Source organism: Dictyostelium discoideum (genome assembly GCF_000004695.1).
Source record: "Dictyostelium discoideum AX4 chromosome 3 chromosome, whole genome shotgun sequence".
Taxonomy (NCBI): domain Eukaryota; phylum Evosea; class Eumycetozoa; order Dictyosteliales; family Dictyosteliaceae; genus Dictyostelium; species Dictyostelium discoideum.
Window position 1 is genome coordinate 3,888,056 of NC_007089.4, and position 21,170 is coordinate 3,909,225.

The 21,170-nt window shown below is 21.1% G+C and overlaps 11 protein-coding genes and 1 non-coding gene across 12 annotated transcripts in view; 2 read left to right on the top strand and 10 right to left on the bottom strand.

Moving 5' to 3' along the window:
- Positions 1-891, bottom strand: part of DDB_G0280947 (UPF0171 family protein) — a gene marked incomplete at both ends in the record, with an annotated part of 2,157 nt that extends 1,266 nt beyond the window's left edge. Inside the window, one exon of the mRNA XM_635894.2 lies at positions 1-891. This exon is cut by the window's left edge and continues 1,266 nt beyond it. Within this exon, the coding sequence (XP_640986.2) occupies positions 1-891 (891 nt within the window).
- Positions 892-1,286: 395 nt separating this feature from the next.
- tRNA-Glu-UUC-11 lies at positions 1,287-1,358 on the top strand. Its single transcript has one exon. It is a non-coding gene; the product is annotated as a tRNA-Glu (tRNA).
- Positions 1,359-1,654: 296 nt separating this feature from the next.
- Positions 1,655-2,021, bottom strand: DDB_G0280925 (coiled-coil family protein; the record flags this gene model as incomplete). Its single annotated transcript, XM_635895.1, has 2 exons — positions 1,655-1,935; positions 2,009-2,021. The coding sequence occupies 2 exons, from the start codon at positions 2,019-2,021 to the stop codon at positions 1,655-1,657; spliced, it is 294 nt and encodes a 97-aa protein (XP_640987.1).
- Positions 2,022-2,767: 746 nt separating this feature from the next.
- DDB_G0280927 (coiled-coil family protein) lies at positions 2,768-3,140 on the bottom strand (the record flags this gene model as incomplete). The annotated part of the gene is made up of 2 exons (XM_635896.1): positions 2,768-3,051; positions 3,128-3,140. 2 exons carry the CDS (start codon positions 3,138-3,140, stop codon positions 2,768-2,770), a joined length of 297 nt encoding a protein of 98 aa, XP_640988.1.
- An 884-nt stretch (positions 3,141-4,024) lies between these two features.
- On the bottom strand, positions 4,025-4,418 carry DDB_G0280929 (coiled-coil family protein; the record flags this gene model as incomplete). The annotated part of the gene is made up of 2 exons (XM_635897.2): positions 4,025-4,314; positions 4,406-4,418. 2 exons carry the CDS (start codon positions 4,416-4,418, stop codon positions 4,025-4,027), a joined length of 303 nt encoding a protein of 100 aa, XP_640989.2.
- An 814-nt stretch (positions 4,419-5,232) lies between these two features.
- On the bottom strand, positions 5,233-5,597 carry DDB_G0280931 (coiled-coil family protein; the record flags this gene model as incomplete). The annotated part of the gene is made up of 2 exons (XM_635898.1): positions 5,233-5,513; positions 5,585-5,597. The coding sequence occupies 2 exons, from the start codon at positions 5,595-5,597 to the stop codon at positions 5,233-5,235; spliced, it is 294 nt and encodes a 97-aa protein (XP_640990.1).
- Positions 5,598-6,438: 841 nt separating this feature from the next.
- On the bottom strand, positions 6,439-6,828 carry DDB_G0280933 (coiled-coil family protein; the record flags this gene model as incomplete). The annotated part of the gene is made up of 2 exons (XM_635899.1): positions 6,439-6,722; positions 6,816-6,828. 2 exons carry the CDS (start codon positions 6,826-6,828, stop codon positions 6,439-6,441), a joined length of 297 nt encoding a protein of 98 aa, XP_640991.1.
- Positions 6,829-10,003: 3,175 nt separating this feature from the next.
- Positions 10,004-12,058, top strand: DDB_G0280935 (hypothetical protein; the record flags this gene model as incomplete). Its single annotated transcript, XM_635900.1, has 1 exon — positions 10,004-12,058. The coding sequence occupies one exon, from the start codon at positions 10,004-10,006 to the stop codon at positions 12,056-12,058; it is 2,055 nt and encodes a 684-aa protein (XP_640992.1).
- A 268-nt stretch (positions 12,059-12,326) lies between these two features.
- Positions 12,327-12,721, bottom strand: DDB_G0280949 (coiled-coil family protein; the record flags this gene model as incomplete). The annotated part of the gene is made up of 2 exons (XM_635901.1): positions 12,327-12,619; positions 12,709-12,721. 2 exons carry the CDS (start codon positions 12,719-12,721, stop codon positions 12,327-12,329), a joined length of 306 nt encoding a protein of 101 aa, XP_640993.1.
- Positions 12,722-13,541: 820 nt separating this feature from the next.
- Positions 13,542-13,925, bottom strand: DDB_G0280951 (coiled-coil family protein; the record flags this gene model as incomplete). Its single annotated transcript, XM_635902.1, has 2 exons — positions 13,542-13,828; positions 13,913-13,925. 2 exons carry the CDS (start codon positions 13,923-13,925, stop codon positions 13,542-13,544), a joined length of 300 nt encoding a protein of 99 aa, XP_640994.1.
- A 928-nt stretch (positions 13,926-14,853) lies between these two features.
- DDB_G0280953 (coiled-coil family protein) lies at positions 14,854-15,271 on the bottom strand (the record flags this gene model as incomplete). The annotated part of the gene is made up of 2 exons (XM_635903.1): positions 14,854-15,140; positions 15,259-15,271. 2 exons carry the CDS (start codon positions 15,269-15,271, stop codon positions 14,854-14,856), a joined length of 300 nt encoding a protein of 99 aa, XP_640995.1.
- A 690-nt stretch (positions 15,272-15,961) lies between these two features.
- On the bottom strand, positions 15,962-18,163 carry DDB_G0280955 (RabGAP/TBC domain-containing protein; the record flags this gene model as incomplete). The annotated part of the gene is made up of 1 exon (XM_635904.2): positions 15,962-18,163. One exon carries the CDS (start codon positions 18,161-18,163, stop codon positions 15,962-15,964), a length of 2,202 nt encoding a protein of 733 aa, XP_640996.2.
- Positions 18,164-21,170: the final 3,007 nt, after the last annotated feature.

Below are 21,170 nucleotides of genomic sequence, written 5' to 3' on the forward strand. Positions count from 1 at the left end.
TACAATATTAAATAATGTAATCTCTTCATGATGATGATGTTGTTTTTGTTGTTGTTGTTGTTGATTTTGTTGTTGATTTTGTTGTTGTGGTTGTTTATTATTTTCATCTTTTTTTTGTTGTTGTTGTTGCTGTTGCTGTTGTTGCTGTTGTTGTTGCTGTATACCAATTTTTGGTCTATCTTCACATTGTGTATTCGTTTTATTATTATTATTATTATTATTACTACTTTTGTTATTTTCGTTGTCAATATTATTTGATTGTTTAGTTGATATTACTGATTCTCTTTCTTTATCAATACCAAACTCATCAATAATATTTTCTTTTTTTTCTTTTTTATCACTATTATTATTGTTAGTTTTATTATTATTATTATTATTATTATTATTATTATTATTATTATTATTATTATTATTATTATTATTATTATTATTATTATTATTATTATTATTATTATTATTATTATTATTATTATTGTTATTGTTGTTGTTATCATGTTCATCATCATCGTCATCATCATTATTAGTTAAATTTGTAGGATGACCGATAAAAGTTGTATTTTCAATAGTTAATTCAAATGATTGATCACATAATCTTTGTTTTGGAGTAAGTATTGGTGTTATAACTACAGAAGGTAAATTATATATAATGTTTTTATCTTTTGTTGAACCATTATTAGTTGATTGATCTTGTTGATTATTTTCAGTTGAATCTAAATTTGATGAACCTTTAGTAAATGTTGGTTGATTTGGATTTAATGTAGTTAGAGGATGTTGTTGTTTAAAATCACTTAACGTTTCATCGGAAACTCTACTCCTACTTACTGTTGGATATCTAAATACTAATTTATCACCACCAACCGATGTGTGAACTACTAATATTATACCCAACATCTCTCTCTCTCTTTTTTTATAAATACATATATTTCTATATGTATTAAAAGATATAGATATAAAGATAGATATAATATATGAATATTTAAATTTTACAAATTATTATTATATTAAAATTATATTTTTGAATTCAAAAAAAAAAAAAAAACAAAATTAAAAAAAAAAAAAATAAAAAAAGGGAATCTGTCATGAATTAATAACACTTTAATTTTTTCATTATTTTATTTCATTACATAAATTAAAAATAGCACATCTATTCATTAAACAATTTTTTATAATTTTTAAATTATAAAAGAAACAAAAAAACTATTAAAATTTTTCCAAGAAATATTTTTTTCAATCGGAAAATTTTTCATAATATATAATGCGTTAAAAAAAAATAAAATTCATCCAATTCCTCATTGGTGTAGTCGGTAACACTCTAGTCTTTCACACTGGTACCTCGGGTTCGATTCCCGAATGGGGAGCTTTTAAAGGAAACATTTTTCATGTCGCAGGTTCGAACCTTAGGAGGACTATATCATAAAAAATAAAAACAAAAAGTTTCACAAATACAAGGAACAATTAGATCAACTACTTTGAACTCCTTGTATGGTTTGGAAGATTTTGGCAATTAATTATTTTTTAAAAAAAAAAAAATTAAATCCTTAACTTGTCAAATAAAATATAATTTAACTAATATCTTCACAGATGATTTTATTTTAAATAAAGTAATATTACAAAAATAATTATTTTGAACATAAATTTTATAATTATAAAAATTTTAAATACCACAACATGAACCATTTCCTCCACCCATACTTCCATGACCATGACCATGGCCACGATTACCAGATCCACGATTACTACCACAAGCACCGCTTGATCTAGAACCTCCAGTTAAATCTAATCCTAGACCTAAACCTAATCCAAGAATACTTCCACTTCCTCCACCACAACCGCCACCACATGCAATTGAATTAGAACCCATACTTGTCCCACTACCAAACGAGGCAATACTGGATTTTGAACTTGTCATTGGACTTGAAATTGATGAGATTGATGCTTTTATTTAATTATAAATTAATTAGTTTTAATTTTTTTTTTTTTAAAAAATAAAATATCATTAAATCCTTACAAAAAAGTGTCATTTTATTTTTTCTGATTAAGTGAATAACTAAATTTTTTAAATTTTTTATTTATACTTTTTTTTAAACCTTAAATAATAATTTACTTTTTATCAATAAATAATAATTTGTAATTTATCCAAAAAAGTATAATGTCAAAAAGCTTAACACAATTTTTATAATTAATATTCTTACTTTTGTGTTTTTATTAGATGAAAATATACTTTTTAACAGTTTATACATTTATTTGAAATAAATAAAAATAATATTATTTTTAATATATTAATTTTTTATAATAAAAACGATAGCGATTATCATTAACAATTTTATAACCCCACTCCACAATTATTAAAAAATAATTTTAAAAGTGGTGTTTAAAATAAAAAAAAAATCACTAATAACAATACCGCCACCTGCCATTAAAAAAATAAAATTTTCTATATTACATTTCTTGTAAAATTTATCACACATGTGGGAAGTAATGAAAATATAAATTTCAAAAAATAAAAAAAATCAATTAACAATACAATGAAATATTAAAATAATTTGTTTAAAATAAAAATCTTTTTTTTTAATAAATCATTTTAAAAAAGAGGGAAATTTAATTTTTTAAAAAAAAGTATTATGATAATAATAAAAAACAAATTTTTTTAAAAATTAAAAAAGTTCTAATTTATTTAGTTTTTTTAATTTAATTGGAAATTCGCCAATTTTAAATTAAAGTAGTATTACATTTATTGTAATGTTGAGTATATATATTATAATAATTTTTAAATACCACAACAACAACCTCCACAGCATGGGCTTTTTCCTCCACCCATACCTCCATTACCATTACCACGGTTTCCACCATTACCACCACAAGCACCTCTTGATCTAGAACCTCCAGTTAAATCTAAACCCAATCCTAAACCTAATCCTAAACCAAGAATGCCTCCACTTCCACCACAACCACCACATGCAATTGAATTTGAGCCCATACTTGTTCCACTACCAAATGATGAAATACTGGATTTTGAACTTGTCATTGGATTTGAGATTGATGAAATTGATGCTATTAATTTTTTTAATTTAATAAGTATTCATATTTAATTTTAAATATTCCTTTATTATAATTTAAAAATACTTACAAAAGAGGGTCATTTTATTTTTTTATTTATTTTATTAAATTTTAGTTTATTTAATTATTTATTGAATTAATAATTTATTGATGAAATAAATAATAAAATTTTTTATTTATTTATACATTTTTTTTTGAAATAATTTATTAATTAAAAATATTTTGTAATTTAACCTCAAGTCTACATAGTCAAAAAGTTACACACTAATTTCTAATAAATCAATTATGTTAGATTAATTCTTTTTACAAATTATACTTAAATAGAAAAAAGTTTAAAAAATGAAATTTCTAAATGGAATGTTTAAAACTTCATATAAAAACGAATTTGTTTATCACCAAACACACATATATTTATTAAAAAATTGAAATATAGTGTTTTCAATTCAAAAAAATCATCATATGATCTTTAACAATACCCCCATTTTTTAAACCTAAAAATAATTATCACCAACTTACAATTATCTTAATATTTTTTTTATATTAAAAATTTAAAGACGATGATATTATTTTAATGAAAACACTCTAATGATTGATACCACAAAAAAAAAAAAAAAAAAAAAAAAAAAAATAAAAACTTTAATTTTTAAATAAAATTTCAATTATAAAATAAAAACCAAATTATAGTTGTTTTAAATTTTTTTTTTTTTTATAAAAATGAACATGAGTAATTTTTACTATCGAAAATTCATATCCTATTCCCCTAAATTGATCTCCATTTTTAAACATCAAAACAATATACAAAATTTTCAAATTAAGACAATAAGAAAAAAAAAAAAAATAATTTGAAAAAATAGTTTTTTATTTATTTGTTTTTTTTTATAATTTGGTAATCCACCAATTTTATTTTAAATAAAATTGTTTTATATTTATAGTAATTTGGTAATATATTATAGTTTTTTTAAATATTTTAAATACCACAACATGGACCTCCACAACATGAACCATTTCCTCCACCCATACCTCCATTACCATTACCATTACCACGATTACCACCACAAGAACCTCTAGATCTAGAACCACCAGTTAAATCTAAACCTAGTCCTAGACCTAAACCTAAACCTGAACCAAGAATACCACCACTTCCTCCACAACCACCACCACATGCAATTGAATTTGAACTCATACTTGTTCCACTACCGAATGATGCAATACTTGATTTTGATCCAGACATTGATGTTGACATTGATGAAATTGATGCTAATAATAACATAATTAAATTATAAAAAATTAGTATTTTTTTTATTTTTATAAAATTTTTAAAACAAAAACTAAATAAGTTAATCCTTACAAAAGAGTGTCATTTTTTGATTTATTTATTAATTAAAATTTAATTTTTTTTATATTTGATTTGTTGATATTTGATGATTTAATTAATAAAAAAAAAAAACTTAATTTATAATTTTTTTTTTTTATAGGATAATTAAAATAAAATCATATTTTTTAATTTGTTTTCTTTAAATTATAATAATTTGTAATATAACCAATTTTTTTACAAATGTATAACTTCAAAAAATTAACCACAAAATTACAATAAAACAAATTCTTTGATTTATACTTTTTTTTTTTATTTATTTAAGGTGTATTTAAAATTTTATATACATTTTTTAACAGTTTATATTAAAAAGGATAAAACGAAATTTCTAGTTAATAATAACAAATTTGTATTTTTTTATTTAACCCCCACAACCCACAAAATTTAATTAATAAATATAATAATTTATGATGTTGTTAATTAGAAGAAAAAAAAAAAAAAAAACAACCACTAAATAATTTTTACCAAATTACAATTGTAGTAAAATTTAACACTAGTGCGGGAAGTAATGAAGTAAATTCAAAAAAATAAAAAAAGCGATTAATTAACAATACAATGAAATTTAACAATAATAAACAAACTGATAAAACCTTATTAAAATTTTATTTTTTAATAAATCATTTTAAAAAGAGTTAAATTTTTAAAAAAAAGTATTATGATAATAATAAAAAAACAAAATTTTTAATAATAAAAAAGATTTTTTTTATTTATTTTTTTTAATTTGAAATTCGCCAGTTTTATAAATAAAGTAGTATTACATTTATTGTAATGTTGAGTATATAATTATAATTTTTTTAAATTTTTTAAATACCACAACAACCTCCACAACATGGACCATTTCCTCCACCCATACCTCCATTACCATTACCACTGTTACCACCATTACCACAAGCACCTCTTGATCTAGAACCTCCAGTTAAATCTAAACCCAATCCTAAACCTAAACCTAAACCAAGAATACCTCCACTTCCACCACAACCACCACCACATGCAATTGAATTAGAACCCATACTTGTTCCACTACCAAATGATGATATACTGGATTTTGAACTTGTCATTGGATTTGAGATTGATGAAATTGATGCTAATAATTTTATAATTTAATTAGTATTCATAATTTAAATTTAAAATTTCTTTTTAGAAAAAAATCCTTACAAAAGAGTGTCATTTTATTTTATTTTATTTTATATTTTAGTTTTTTATTTTTTGTTTATTGAATTAGTTAATTTGATTTAAATAAAAAAAAAAGTTTATAATTTATTTATACATTTTTTTTTAAAAAAATAATTTTAATTGAATAATCAATTTTTATTAATTAAAAATATTTTGTAATTTAACCTCAAGTCAACAAAGTTATACAGATATCCACAAATTTCTAATAAATAAATTCTGTTAGATTAATTCTTTTTACAAATTATACATAAATAGAAATTTCTAAATGAAATGTATAAAACTTCCTATAAAAACGAATTTGTTTATCACCCCAACCCACAAATATTTGTTGAAAAATTGAAATATAGTGGTGGCAATTCAAAAAAAGACATCATATGATCTTTAACAATACCCCCATTTTTTAAACCTAAAAATATTAATTTGCCAACTTACAATTATTATAATATATTTTTTTATTAAAAATAGAAGTAAATAAAAAATTTAAAGAAGATATTATTTTAATGAAAAAAATTTAATGATTAATATCAATCATTTACCTAAAAAAAAAAAAAAAAAAAAAAAAAAAAAAAAGTTTAAATTTGGAAGTAAAATAAAAAATGTTATGGATGTTCTTTTTTAAATAATGTATCGATTTTTATTTTGAGATCATTCACGAGATTATAAAAAAATCTTTTTTAAAAATATCAATAATCATATTTTAGATATTTTTGTATAGCAATTTTCATCATTTTTTATTTATTTGTTTTTTATAATTCGGTAATTCACCAATTTTATATTAAATAAAATAGTATTACATTTATAGTAATTTGAATATATATTTTTTTTTTTTAAATATTTTAAATACCACAACATGGACCTCCACAACATGAACCATTTCCTCCACCCATACCTCCATTACCATTACCACGGTTACCACCATTACCACAAGCACCTCTTGATCTAGAACCACCAGTTAAATCTAAACCTAATCCTAAACCTAAACCTGAACCAAGAATACCACCACTTCCTCCACAACCACCACCACATGCAATAGAATTGGAGCCCATACTTGTTCCACTACCAAATGATGCAATACTTGATTTTGATCCAGACATTGAGGTTGACATAGATGAGATTGATGCTAATAATTAAATAATTAATTAAAATTATAAAATTAATATTTTATTTTATTTATAAATTTTTTTAACCAAAAATAAAATAATTTAATCCTTACAAAAGAGTGTCATTTTATTTTTTTTACTTTAAAATTTGATTTATTTGATGATTTAATTAATGATAGTAAAAAAAAAAAACTTTAAATTTATACTATTTTTTATAGGATAATTAAAATTAAATCATTTTTATATTTTTTTTCTTCAAATTATAATTTGTAATTTAACCAATTTTTACAAATGTCAAAAAGTTTACCACAAAATTACAATAAAGCAAATTCTTTGATTTTTACTTTTTATTTTTTTTATTTTTGAGGGTAAATACATTTTGGACAGTTTATATTAAAAAGGATATAATGAAATTTCTAATAATAACAAATTCGTATTTATTTAATTAACCCTCACAATCCACAAATTTTTTAAATATTTAGTTATAAAAAAAAAAAAAAAAAAAAAAAAAAAAAAAAATACAATAGAAAAAATAACAATACCACCATTAAAAAAATTATTTGTTACCAAATTACAATTCCAGTAAAATTTAACTCAAGTGTGGGATGTTATGGCAATATTAATTAACAATACAATGAAATTTAACAATAATAAAATCTTAAACTGATATATCTCCTAAAATTAATTTATTAATTTAAAATCTTTTTTTATTTAATCAATCATTTTAAAAAAAGTTAAATTTAATTTATAAAAAAAAGAATTATGATAATTATAAAAAACAGAATTTTAAATAAAAAAAAATTTTGATTAAATTTATTTAGTTTTTTAATATAATTGGAGCATATTTAGCACCAATGGCAACATTATAGCAGCTTGAGAAGGTGTATCGCTAGTGGTCTACAATAATGACCAGCATTGTGAGCAGGTGGATGGCATAAAAGCACGAGTGTACCCAGAATAACTAACAGAATCAATGGTAGCACAAACCTAACCAATAAATTCTGAAAAAAAAAGAAAAAAAAAAGAAAAAAAAAAAATTAATTACTATAGATTTTAATTATTTATTATTTTAAAATAACTTACCTATAATGATTTGGTACACATTTTTGTTGTTTTATATTTTGTTTTCTTTTTTAGTTGGTCACATTCGATGTTTGAGGAGAAAAAAAAAAAAAAAAAAAAAAAAAAAAAAACTAAATAATTTTAAAATTGAAAAAAAAAAAAAAGGTGGGAAAAAAATGAATTATTTTTTTTTTGGTTTTAGAATAGATAAACAGAGCACTCAAAAATATACAAAATGATATAAAATCTAAAAAAATGAATGTAACAATAATCGTATTATAGTAATTGTAAATTCTATTTTTTCCATTACATATTTAAAATAATATAAAAAAAAATAAATGGAATAAATCTTGATTTCTATAACCGATTTTATTTTTTTTTTTTTTTTTTTTGTATTCCATATTATTATTTTCTTGGGTACTTATTCCAAAAAGAAAATGATTTTGTTGGTGGGAAATATATTATTTATTATTCTTGTTATTTTTGGAAAGAATAATAATATGGAATCATGAAAAAAAATTAATTAAAAAAAAAAAAAAAAAAATTCACACAAAAAACACAACTAATAAATCATCAATTAATATACTTTAATATTGAAATGCCATGTTATTTTTTATAAAAAAATACAAAATTATTTTTCATTTCCACACCATCTCATTTTTTTTCTATATAAATGAGCCAAGATTGGATCATGTGATAAAAAAAAAATAAAAACAAAGAAAAAAATAAAAAAAAAATAAAAAAAATAAAAAATTAAAAAAAAAAAAAAAAAATGTAATAATTAATACATTTCTTTATATATCTACTACTAAATACATAGTATTAATTATTTTTAAATTATATAAAATAAAAAATTAAAAAGCAAATAAACAAAACTTATTTTATTCCTTTAACATAAAAAACATTTAAAAAACTAAGAATTTATTTTTATTTTTCAATTTTATATAATTAATAGTATTTCCAATTGTTTCTCCCCAAGTTTAAAAACCTTTATTCGGTTACTCTTTATTCTACCTGGCTATTACTAATTCTTCTACTTTATCAAAACATGCTGAATCATTTGATGGTATCCAAAACTTTGCTATTGGACGACCTAATGTACTTTCAAACTCTCATATTTTTGTTCTATAACAATGGAAACATAGAAAAATTTTATGTAGGTTCCATCAGAAATTATATTAATTTAATTTCTGTATTATTTATTTAGAAAAAAAAAAAAAAAAAAAAAAAAAAAAAAAAAAAAAAAAAAAAAAAAAAAAAAAATACAATAATGTAAATTTTATTTAATTTTAATTTCTATTTTTTTATAATTTTTTTAGTAATTGTTTATTTTAATAGTAATATTAAAATTTGATGAATAAAAAAAAAAGACACATAATGTTTTACTCTTTAGAAAGGATGAATTTTTATTTTTTTTAATTTTTTATTTTTTATAAATTCACAATGAGACCCAGTATTAAATATAAAAATATGTTTTATTTTATTCTAACTTTAGATAAAAAAACAATGATGTTCCTATTTTAAGAAACAATGTTTTTATTATTTAATTTTTTTTTTTTTTTTTTATTTAGTGTTGTTATATAAACATTTTTTTTATTATTTTATTTTAAAAAAAAAAAGCTTAACTGAAAATAGTTTTTCTAAAAATAGAATTTTTTGATCTGGCCAAAAATGAAAAATAATTATATCATTACAATAAAATGGGAAAATAATGAGAAAACAATGGAGATTTGTTAAAATTAATAATAAAATTGTTTTTTTTTTTTTTTTTTTTTTTTTTAAGGTAATTCAAGTGTGGGAAGTTTTATATGGTTAAATTTACAGATAATGCAATACCACACAATTTTTTTTATTTTTTTATTTGGGTGTGTGATAAATAAATAAAAAAATAAAAATAAAAAAAAAACAAATGGTGGTGATTGATTGTGTGCTGTTTTCTTAAAAAATAAATAAATAAAAAAAAAAATAAAAAAAAAATAAAAATAAAAAATATATTTTTTGAAATTACATATTGGTACAATGATATAAATAATTTTTTTTTTTCATTATCAATTTTATTTTTTTGTTCACTCAAAAACATCTCTATTTTATTATATAAAAGCTACACATTGTAAATCCAAAATTTCATTACCTTTCAAGTAAATATTATTTTTTATTTTAGTTTTAAAAATATATTTTATTAACCTTTTTTTATCTTTTTTTTCTTTTCTCTTTTTTTTTTTTTTTTTTTTTATAAAGAATGGAAAACCCATTCAATTCCAATACTTATAATAATAATTATAATAATACTAATTATAATAATAATAATAATTATTATTATAATAATAATAATAATTATAGTAATAATTATTATAATAATAATTATAATAATAATAATTTGAATAATAATTATACCAGTTGTAGTAATCATCTCAACCTAACTCCTGAAGAATCTATGATTGATCAACCAAAGGAAAAAGAACAACCTATGCCTTTCTCTGCACAAGACAGAACTTTGGCAGTTACTACACCGTCCAATCTAGCAATAGAATCTCAAGTTACCGATCTGTTGAGAGAGGATGAGGAACCATCTGCTGATGCATCGCCAGCTACTACCTTTTCCATACAATTAATCGCCAAAGGAGGGCATGTTATTTACCTTAACCATCCAAATGCTCAAGTAGCTACTCTCAAGGTTCAACTACCTGATACCGCACCATCCACTTTAGAATTACCATTACAAATAACTCCAGCAATAGACGTAAAGCAACTTGCAATATCGACCCATGATTACCAAAAAAATCGGGTGAAGGTATGCGTACCTCGATTAGATCCTAAGGGTAAAGGATATGTACGTATTGAAGCATATGGTTTAAAAGGAGGATCAGGCGGTATAGAACTAGATACAGAGAAATTGATTACAGATATCGTATCAGGGTTCCATTTAGTAGGCATGCAGCCTTCTTCGGAAATGATCAATAGTTGGCGTCCTTTTTTAAGAGACTTCTCTACTACACTCTCCAATATGACTCTGGACTTAAAGGATACCCCTTCTCCGATGTCAATTAATTCTTATGATCCAGGTAACTATCGCAGTACCTTTGAGCGAATAGCGAGTCATGCTACTAATAGAAGAATTACCCTCACACGATATGGGGCAGCCTACTTGCATATCGTGAGCCAAATAAGAACAAAGATCAAACAACAGCAAAGCCTTCCCATTGACCCAGTTGAGTATCCTTCCCATAGCTATACGGTAAGCTTACAACCCAACTTATTGCATATGCTACCCTTGGTGGCCTCGCTGAATCATCTCTATGCTACGCCCATAGGAGGAGAATTTACCTTTGATGTAGGTAGTTTAATGCAGATAGCCCAGGTCGCTGTATGCTTTCATCCTGCTTTTTTAAATTTTGAAAATTCTAAAAGAATTACTTCTACTGGCATCAACCTAGATGATTTACTCACTGCTGCTTTACAAGAAACCACTTTGCAAGAGACTGCAAGAAAGCAAATGGATCAACAAGCACAAGAAAAGATAAAAAAAACAGTAGGTGAGGTAAGTGATTCGCTAGAAAACATAGAACTAGTCATTGAAGATGCGAAAGAACAATGGCAATCCTTGCATCCTCCCACAGATAACTACCCAGCATCTATGCAAGAAATCATCAAGGATTTGAAAGACATGCATACTTTACTAACTAAAAAACTCACCATTTTAGATGATTTAGCCGGTGCAGATGAGAAAATTCGGGCTAAACGCAAAGAGCTGGTGGTAAAATCCACCAGGATGCAAGATGAAATCGATGTCCTACTGCCTAAAATGCAGCAGGAACTGGAAAAGGTGAAGAGGGACGCAGTAGCACAAGAGTCTACCTTATTGGTTAGCCCCACAGGTAAAGGGATCCGTAATGACCGTGGAGGACAAGGTCATTACGGTGCATCGAGAGGTGGTCGCAAACATATGGGCATAGATTTTAGTTCAATAGTAGGACAGGATATTGTAGCGCCTATATCTGGGAAAGTAGTCAATTTTAAAGGAGCTAGAACAAAGTATCCTATGTTACAACTATATCCATCAAAAAAGTTCACAGAATTTGATTATCTACAAATGTTATATGTTCATCCTCCAGTTGGAATCAATATGGGAGCTAGCTATCAAGTATCTGTTGGAGATACTATTGGTATAGCGGCAAATTTACAAGAATTAGGATACTCGGTAGAAGTGACACCACATATTCATTTAGAACTAAAAAAGAATGTACCTGGTAAAGATCCTATAAGTATTGACCCCACTAAATTTTTCTTCAACTAGTAAACCTATGCCTCTGTTTTTCAATTAGTGATTTTTACTGTAGGAAATTCATATCTTAATCACTTTTACAATTTTTAGAACTTCAAAAAATAGACAAATTTTTTCAAATTAAGATAAAAAAAATAAAAAAAAATTAATTTAAAACAATAATTTTCTATTTATTTGTTTTTTTTTTTATAATTCGGTAATTCACCAATTTTATATTAAATAAAATAGTATTACATTTATAGTAATTTGAATATATATTTTAATAATTTTTTAAAATATTTTAAATACCACAACATGGACCTCCACAACATGAACCATTTCCTCCACCCATACCTCCATTACCATTGCCACGGTTACCACCATTACCACCACAAGCACCTCTAGATCTAGAACCACCAGTTAAATCTAAACCTAATCCTAAACCTAAACCTAAACCTGAACCAAGAATACCGCCACTTCCACCACAACCACCACCACATGCAATTGAATTTGAACCCATACCTGTTCCACTACCAAATGATGAAATACTGGATTTTGATCCAGACATTGAGGTTGACATTGATGAGATTGATGCTAATAATAACATATTAATTTATAAAAAATTAGTTTTTTATTTTATTTATAAATTATTTCAACTAAAAATAAAATAATTTTATCCTTACAAAAGAGTGTCATTTTATTTTTGATTTATTTTATTTAAATTAAAATTTGATTTATTTAATATTTGATGATTTAATAAAAATAAAAAAAAAAAAAAAAAACTTATAATTTATACCTTTTTTTTTTTTATAGGATAATTAAAATTAAATCATATTTTTTTTTTTTTTTTTCTTTAAATTATAATAATTTGTAATATAACCAATTTTATACAAATGTATAATGTCAAAAAAGTTAACCACAAATTACAAATTCTTTGAATTATACTTTTTTTTTTTGTGTGTTTATATACATTTTTGACAGTTTATATTAAAAAGGATAAAATGAACTTTCTAGTTAATAATAACAAATTCGTATTTAATTAATCCACACAACCCACAATTTAAGGTGCCGTTAAAAAAAAAAAAAAAAAAAATAAAATAAATACAATAGAAAAATAACAATACCACCAACCAACCTTTAAAAAATTATTTTTTACCATATTACAATTCTTGTAAAATTAACACTAGTGTGGGATGTAATGGTAATATTCAAAAAATAAAATCAATTAACAATACAATGAATTAAAACAATAATAAAACCTTAAACTGATAACCTTAACTAGTTTATTAAATATAAATTTTTTTTTTTTAATCAATCATTTTAAATAGAGTAAAATTAAATTTGAAAAAAAGTATTATTATAATAATAAAAAACGAAATTTTAAAACATTTAAAAAAATTCTGATTTAATTTATTTAGTTTTTTAATTTAATTGGAAATTCGCCAATTTTTAAATATAATAGTATTACATTTGTTGTAATTTTGAAAATATATTTTTAATAATTTATAAAAATATTTTAAATACCACAACAACAACCTCCACAACATGGGCCATTTCCTCCACCCATACCTCCATTACCATTACCACGGTTTCCACCATTACCACCACATGCACCTCTTGATCTAGAACCACCAGTTAAATCTAAACCTAATCCTAAACCTAATCCTAAACCAAGAATACCACCACTTCCACCACAACCACCTCCACATGCAACTGTATTTGAACCCATACTTGTTCCACTACCAAATGATGATATACTGGATTTTGAACTTGTCATTGGATTTGAAATTGATGAAATTGATGCTATTAATTTTATAATTTAATTAGTATTCATAATTTATTTTATATATAAAAAAAAAAAAAAAAAAAAAAAAAAAAAATCCTTACAAAAGAGTGTCATTTTATTTTATTTTATTTAAGTTTAGTTTATTTTTTTATTTTTTTATTAAATTAATAATATATTTATGGAATTAATAATAAAGTTTTTAATTTATTTATACATTTTTTTTTGAAATAATTATTTAAATTGAATAATCACTTTTTATTAATTAAAAATAGTTTGTAATTTAACCTCAAGTCTACAAAGCCAAAAAGTTATCCACGAATTTCTAATAAATCAATTCTGTAAGATTAAATCTTTTTACAAATTCTACATAAGAGAAAAAAGTTTAAACAATATAAAAAAATAAATTGAAATTTCTAAATGGAATGTATAAAACTTCATATAAAAACGAATTTGTTTATCACCCCAACCCACAAATATTTATTGAAAAATTGAAAATAGTGGTTGCAATTCAAAAAAAAAAAATCTTCATATGATCTTTAACAATAACCCCATTTTTTAAACCTAAAAATAATTATCACCAACTTACATTTTTTTTTTTTTTATATTAAAAATAGACTTATATATAATTTAAAGAAGATAATAAAATTTTAATGAAAAAATTATAATGATTGGTATTATAAAAAAAAAACTATATCTTTTATTTTAAACTAAAATTTTAATGATAAAATCATAAACCAAATTATGTTTTAAAATTATTCAATTAATAATTGTTTTTTTTTATAAAATTGAACATGATTGATTTTTTCTATAGAAGATTCGAATCTTTGTCCCCTTATCAAATCTTAACTCTAAAAACATCAAAACAATATATCAATAGTTTTAAATTAAGATAATAGAAAATAATAAAATAAAATAATTTAAAACAATAATTTTTTATTTGTTTTTTTTTTTATAGTTCGGTAATTCATCAATTTTATATTAAATAAAATAGTATTACATTTATAGTAATGTTGAATAAATATTTGTAAATTTTTTTAATATTTTAAATACCACAACATGGGCCTCCACAACATGAACCATTTCCTCCACCCATACCTCCATTACCATTACCATTACCACGATTACCACCACAAGCACCTCTTGATCTAGAACCACCAGTTAAATCTAAACCTAATCCTAGACCTAAACCTAAACCTGAGCCAAGAATACCACCACTTCCACCACAACCACCACATGCAATTGAATTTGAACCCATACTTGTTCCACTACCGAATGATGAAATACTGGATTTTGATCCAGACATTGAGGTTGACATTGATGAGATTGATGCTAAAAAATAATTTAAATTATAAAATTAGTATTTTATTTTATTATATAATATTTATATAATTATAAAATATTATGAAATATATAATTTCAACCATAAATAAAATATTTTAATCCTTACAAAAGAGTGTCATTTTATTTTTTATTTTTTTTAATTTTTGATTTATTTAATATTTGATGATTTAGTTGATTAAAAAAAAAAAAAAACTTATAATTTATACTTTTTTTATTTTTAGGATAATTAAAACTAAATCATATTTTTTATTTTTTTTCTTTAAATTATAATAATTTGTAATATAACCAAATTTTTTACAAATGTATAACGTCAAAAAATTAACCACAAAATTACAATAAAACAAATTCTTTGATTTATTCTTTTTTTTTTTATTTGTTTGTATTATATTTTTGACGGTTTATATTAAAAATGAAATTTCCAGTTAATAATAACAAATTCGTATTTATTTAATTAACCCCCACAACCCACAAATTTATATTAATAAAAAAAAAAAAATTTATGGTGTTAATTAAAAAATAAAAAAAAATAAAAAATAAAAAAAATAGTAATAATAACAATACCACCTTTTTTTTTTTTTTACCAATTTACAATTTAATTTCGATTTTATTAATTTTATTATCAATTGTATTTAAAAAAAATTGTAATATCAAATTTAACAATAAACAATCAAATATATATCATTTTCTATTTAAATATGATAATGTTATTAAATTTTCTTTTTTTTTTTTTTTTTTAGAAAATTAAAATTACAATAAATACAAATTTAGATTAATAAATATTAATATATAAATTAATAAATTATTAAATCTTATTTGTTTAACATTTTATTTAAAAGTTTTTGATTGATTTGAAAAGAGTTTATATGTTGAAATAGTTCATCTTCATCTATATCGGTTGGTAAATGAGTTAATAAGGTCATACAAACATCAAAATCTCCAAATTCTAAATCTTTACTGTACATTTTTAAAATTCCTAAAGCTGTTTGAAAGATGACCACTTCACCATCCAAAAATATTGTATCCCAAACATGAGAGGCCACATCCAAAGGCAATGCTTTAGAGAACACGGTTAAAACCCAATCTATCATGAAAATGTCTGGTTGGATACCCAATTCTTTGAGATGTTTTTGAATTTTTGGTAAATTTTGAGCCATTAATTGATCCATTGTATTCATATAAACTGCCATTTGATCGAGATTCATAGTGTAGAATGTCATATAACAAGGATTATTTAAAAAATTTGATAAACAAACGAATGAATTGAATTCGTCAAGTATTAATAAAAACACAGCCGCTAAATAAGACATACCTTGGACATAACCCACATCAGGTCTATAACAAACATATGCCTCCAACACATTTGCCAATGATTGGTGTAGTGGACCTTCATCTTGAAATATTGATAACATTGGAAATGTACGTGGTAAATCTAAATGAATTAAACTAACAGTTTTCTCTCTACCTAAACTTCTAGCTTCTGATTTTTGTTTTGCTCTCTCTGCACGTGCACCAAAAATTGAAAATAGTTCAGGTGTTATATTCAAATCGTTACCAATTAGCAATGGCCAAACTTTACTACGCACCAATGATGGAATACCTTGTAAAACCATCTCCCTACATTTTTTAGTACCCTTTCTTTTGTCCCAATTTGGTATCATATCTTCATTCCATATCTTTAATGATTCCTCCATACGTCTTTCTCTTTCTTTTCTATTTTTATCTTTTTTCTTTTGTTCTTTTTCATTTAATGTTAATGATTGCCCAAATACATTTCTTCTATTTGATATTGGTGTATTACCACTATTACCATTGATACTATTATTATTACTATTATTATTATTATTATTACTACTACTATTATTACTATTATTAATTGTTAATGAATCAAGTGATGATAATGAACCATTGCTAGATGTTGATGAAATTGATAATGTATCATCAAGTGATGACACTCTTAAATGACCATTTTGACTATTATTATTATTATTATTATTATTATTATTATTATTATTATTATTATTATTATTATTATTATTATTATTATTATTATTATTATTATTATTATTATTATTATTATTATTATTATTATTATTATTATTATTATTATTATTATTATTATTATTATTATTATTATTTTGACTATTATTATTATTATTATTATTACTATTTAAATTTGGTGATGGTGGTGAACTAATTGAACCATTACTTCCATTTAAAGTGGTGGCAATACCACTACCACTTGTATTTAAAAATGATTTTAATGATGATGTTGTCGCTGTGAATGCATTCACAAATGAATTTTTAATTGGTGGTGTTGTGCTACCACCAATTGGTGTATTTGTAATAAATGTAGTTGCTGTATTTGATGAATTTGATGTATTTATAGTTGTAGTTACAGTTGTAGTTGATGATGATGATGATGATGATGTTATATATTGTGTATTTAAAGGAACTTGTTGATTTGATATTGTTGGTGGTGGTGTATCTAAATATATATTTGGTGTATTTGTTATAGTAATTTTTGGCATTTCTCTACAAACCATTTTTAAGGCATCAATTTCATCTTTATCCATTGATAGAGTTTGTAAGAAATTATTTAAAATTGTCATTGGTAGAATCCTACAATATAGTATAAATGATTGCATATCTAAACTGTTAAATAAAGATTTATGTTCACATAGTGGTTTCCATCTTGAACAAACCCTTTTCACTATGAATAAATCTGAATATTCTAATTTTGAAAAGATTCTAATTAAAATTTCACTATCTAATAATAATGTTAAATTTGTACCTGCCAACTCTGAAAATGAAAATAACTGTCTATCTCTAGTTGGTTTCTTTGTTGGTGTCGTTGTTGTTGTATCTATACCATTGCTATTATTACTATTATTACTATTACTACTATTACTATTGTTCCTATTATTTGTATTTGATTTTATAGGTGTTGATGTTGATACTGTCATATTATTATTATTATTACTATTATCTGTTGGTAATAAAGTATATGACATAACAACTTTTTTTTATATTATTATTATTATTATTATTATTATTATTATTATTATTATTATTATTATTATTATTATTATTATTATTATTATTATTATTATTATTATTATTATATGAATAAAATATATTACACAATAGTTTTATTTTTATAAAAGAATCTTTAAAGATTAAAAAAAAAAAAAAGATAAATTGGAAATTGTTTCTGGTTTTTGTTTGTCTTTTTTTTAGTGATATAACTATTGTTTTTCTTTTTTTTTTTTTTTTTTTCTTTTTCTTTAACTATTTGATTTTTATATTATTATTATTATTATTATTATTATTATTATTATTATTATTTTTTTCTAAAAATAATGCAATTTTTTTTTTTTATTGTTTTAATTTATTAAATTTTATTTTAATTTAATTTTTTTTTTTTTTTTTTTTTTTTGTGGCTGGAGGTTGTTTTTTTTTAAAATAATAATCTTGACTTTTGCTATAAGTTTATAAATAAATAAAAAAATGTTTTACTATAATAAAATAATTATTTTATGAATAAAAACAATGTGGAGAAAAAAAATTAAAAAAAATATTTATAAATAAAATTATTACTTTTGGGTGGTGTGTTTTATTATTTTAAAAAAAATTCAAAAATTGAAAAAAAAAAAAAAAAAAAAAAAAAAATATTTATTTTGGCGACTCAAAGATATCAAAAACTTTTTTTTTTTTTTTTTTCAAATAATCTGCGAAAAATAAAAACTAATCAAAAAACCAGGATATTTTAAATAAACAAAAATAAAAAAAATAATAAAAAAAAAAAAAAATAATACAAATAAATAAATATAATAAAAAATGTTTAAAAAATAAAAAATAAAAATAAAAAAATAAAAAATAAGATAAAAATATAAATATTTATTGTTTTTATTTAATTTTTTTATTTTCCCAACCAATCGGTTTTTTTTTTTTTTTTTTTTTTTTTGATTTTCATTTTTTTTTTTTTTTTTTTTTTTTTTTGTTTTTTTCAAATAATATTTCCACATAAATGTCATTGTTTTAATTAATAATATATTTTTAAACTATGATTATTAATAACAAATCTTTTAATTTTAAAAAAAATTAACGTGGTACAATTAAAAATACCCCACCATGGTGGTTTTTTTGTAATTTATTAACACTGTAACTAATTAATTTTTGATTTATACTATTTATGTTTATATTTGAATATAACGATGGTGATGATGATGATATAGTGGATACTTTAATAAAATTATCTATTTTTTATGTGATAGAAAGAAAATAAAAAAAAAAATAAAAAATTATTAGTCAAAAAATATATATATAAATAAAAATTTTTAATTAAATAGAGTGGGTTAATTACCAAAGATGGCCATTTCTATTTTTTTTATTTGTTTTTATAATTGATTGAATTTTTATAGTTTAATTTTTTGTATTTTTTTGTTTTTTGTTTTTATAATTGATTGAATGTAAATTTATATTTTTATTTTTGTTTATCATTGATTTTTTTTTTTTTATTTTATTTTTTTTATTTTTTTTAATTTTTTTAATTAATTATTTTTATTTATTAATTTATTTATTTATATAGATAATATAATATAATATAATATAATATTAAAAAATAATATATTATAATAATATTATTTTTTTATATTTTATTTTTTTTTTGTTACAAATTTGTTGACATAATAAAAAAAAAAAAAATGTAAAAACAATTTTTCTAAACATTTTTTTTTTTTTTTTTTTTTTTTTTTGTTTAAAATAGAAACTTTTATAAAATAGATTTTCGCTAGGACCTTTATTTCACTTTAAAAATTCAAAACAAAAAAAAAAACATAAAAAAAAAATTAAATAATAATAACAATAATATTTAATTACAATTTTCAATCTTTAAAAACTAAAAATGGAATGACACCCATTATGGTTTTTTTTTTTTTTTTTTCCAATTAATAATAATGGACAAAATATATATAGTAGAAAATAAAATAAAATGTATATTAAAATATTCTCAATAATTATAATAAAAATAATAATAAAAATAAAAATAAAAATAATAATAATAATAATAATAATAATAATAATAATAATAATAATAATAATAATAATAATAATAATAATAATAATAATAATAATAATAATAATAATAATAATAATAATAATAATAATAATAATAATAATAATAAAGTATTTTAGATTCTTTGAAATTACTTGTAATAGAACCAATTTATCATGCAAATATTTTTATAATAATTATTCATTGACTTGAAAATGAATGGTATGAAATGAATAGATTATTTAATAAAATATTTAAAAAAGACTAGAACTTTATTCTCAAAAAGTTTGGTTGTTATCTTAAAAGAAAAAAAAAAAAAAAAAAAAAAAAATTGGTTTGGGTGTATATTTTATTTTTTTTTATTTTATTTATTTTTTATTTTTATTTTTATTTTTTTTATTTTCTTTTATCAAGAAACTTTATTAATAAAAAATAAATAATGAAACATTTAACAAATTGGAACCATTAGTTTCTCATTTAATGGTGTAAAAAAAAAAAACATTGCACACCTTTTTATTAGTAATAAAAAATTTAAAAAAATTTAAAAATCATATAAATTATTTATACAAATAATAAATAATAAAGATAAAAATGAATTTTATTTTAAATTTTTTTTTTTTTTTTTTTTTTTTTTCCTTCTTTTTTTTAATTTTTTTTTTTTTTTATCTACTTATAATAAATTTTGTTTCGTTTTTTAATTGAACTTTCAGACTTGATGTGTTATATTAATAAATAAACAATTTTTTAATTTTGAAACTGTACAAGATAATGTAAAATAAAATCATCATTGGTATGTTTTTTTAAAAAATAAAAAAAAATAAAAATATAAAAAAAAAAAATGATTAAAACAAAAGAGGAGTTTGTATTTTTAATTAACATTATTTATATTATTTTTTTTTTTTAGATTTCGGCTTTATTTTTAATTAAAATAAATCGGAAGTGTTTTTCTTTTTTTTGTTTATCCT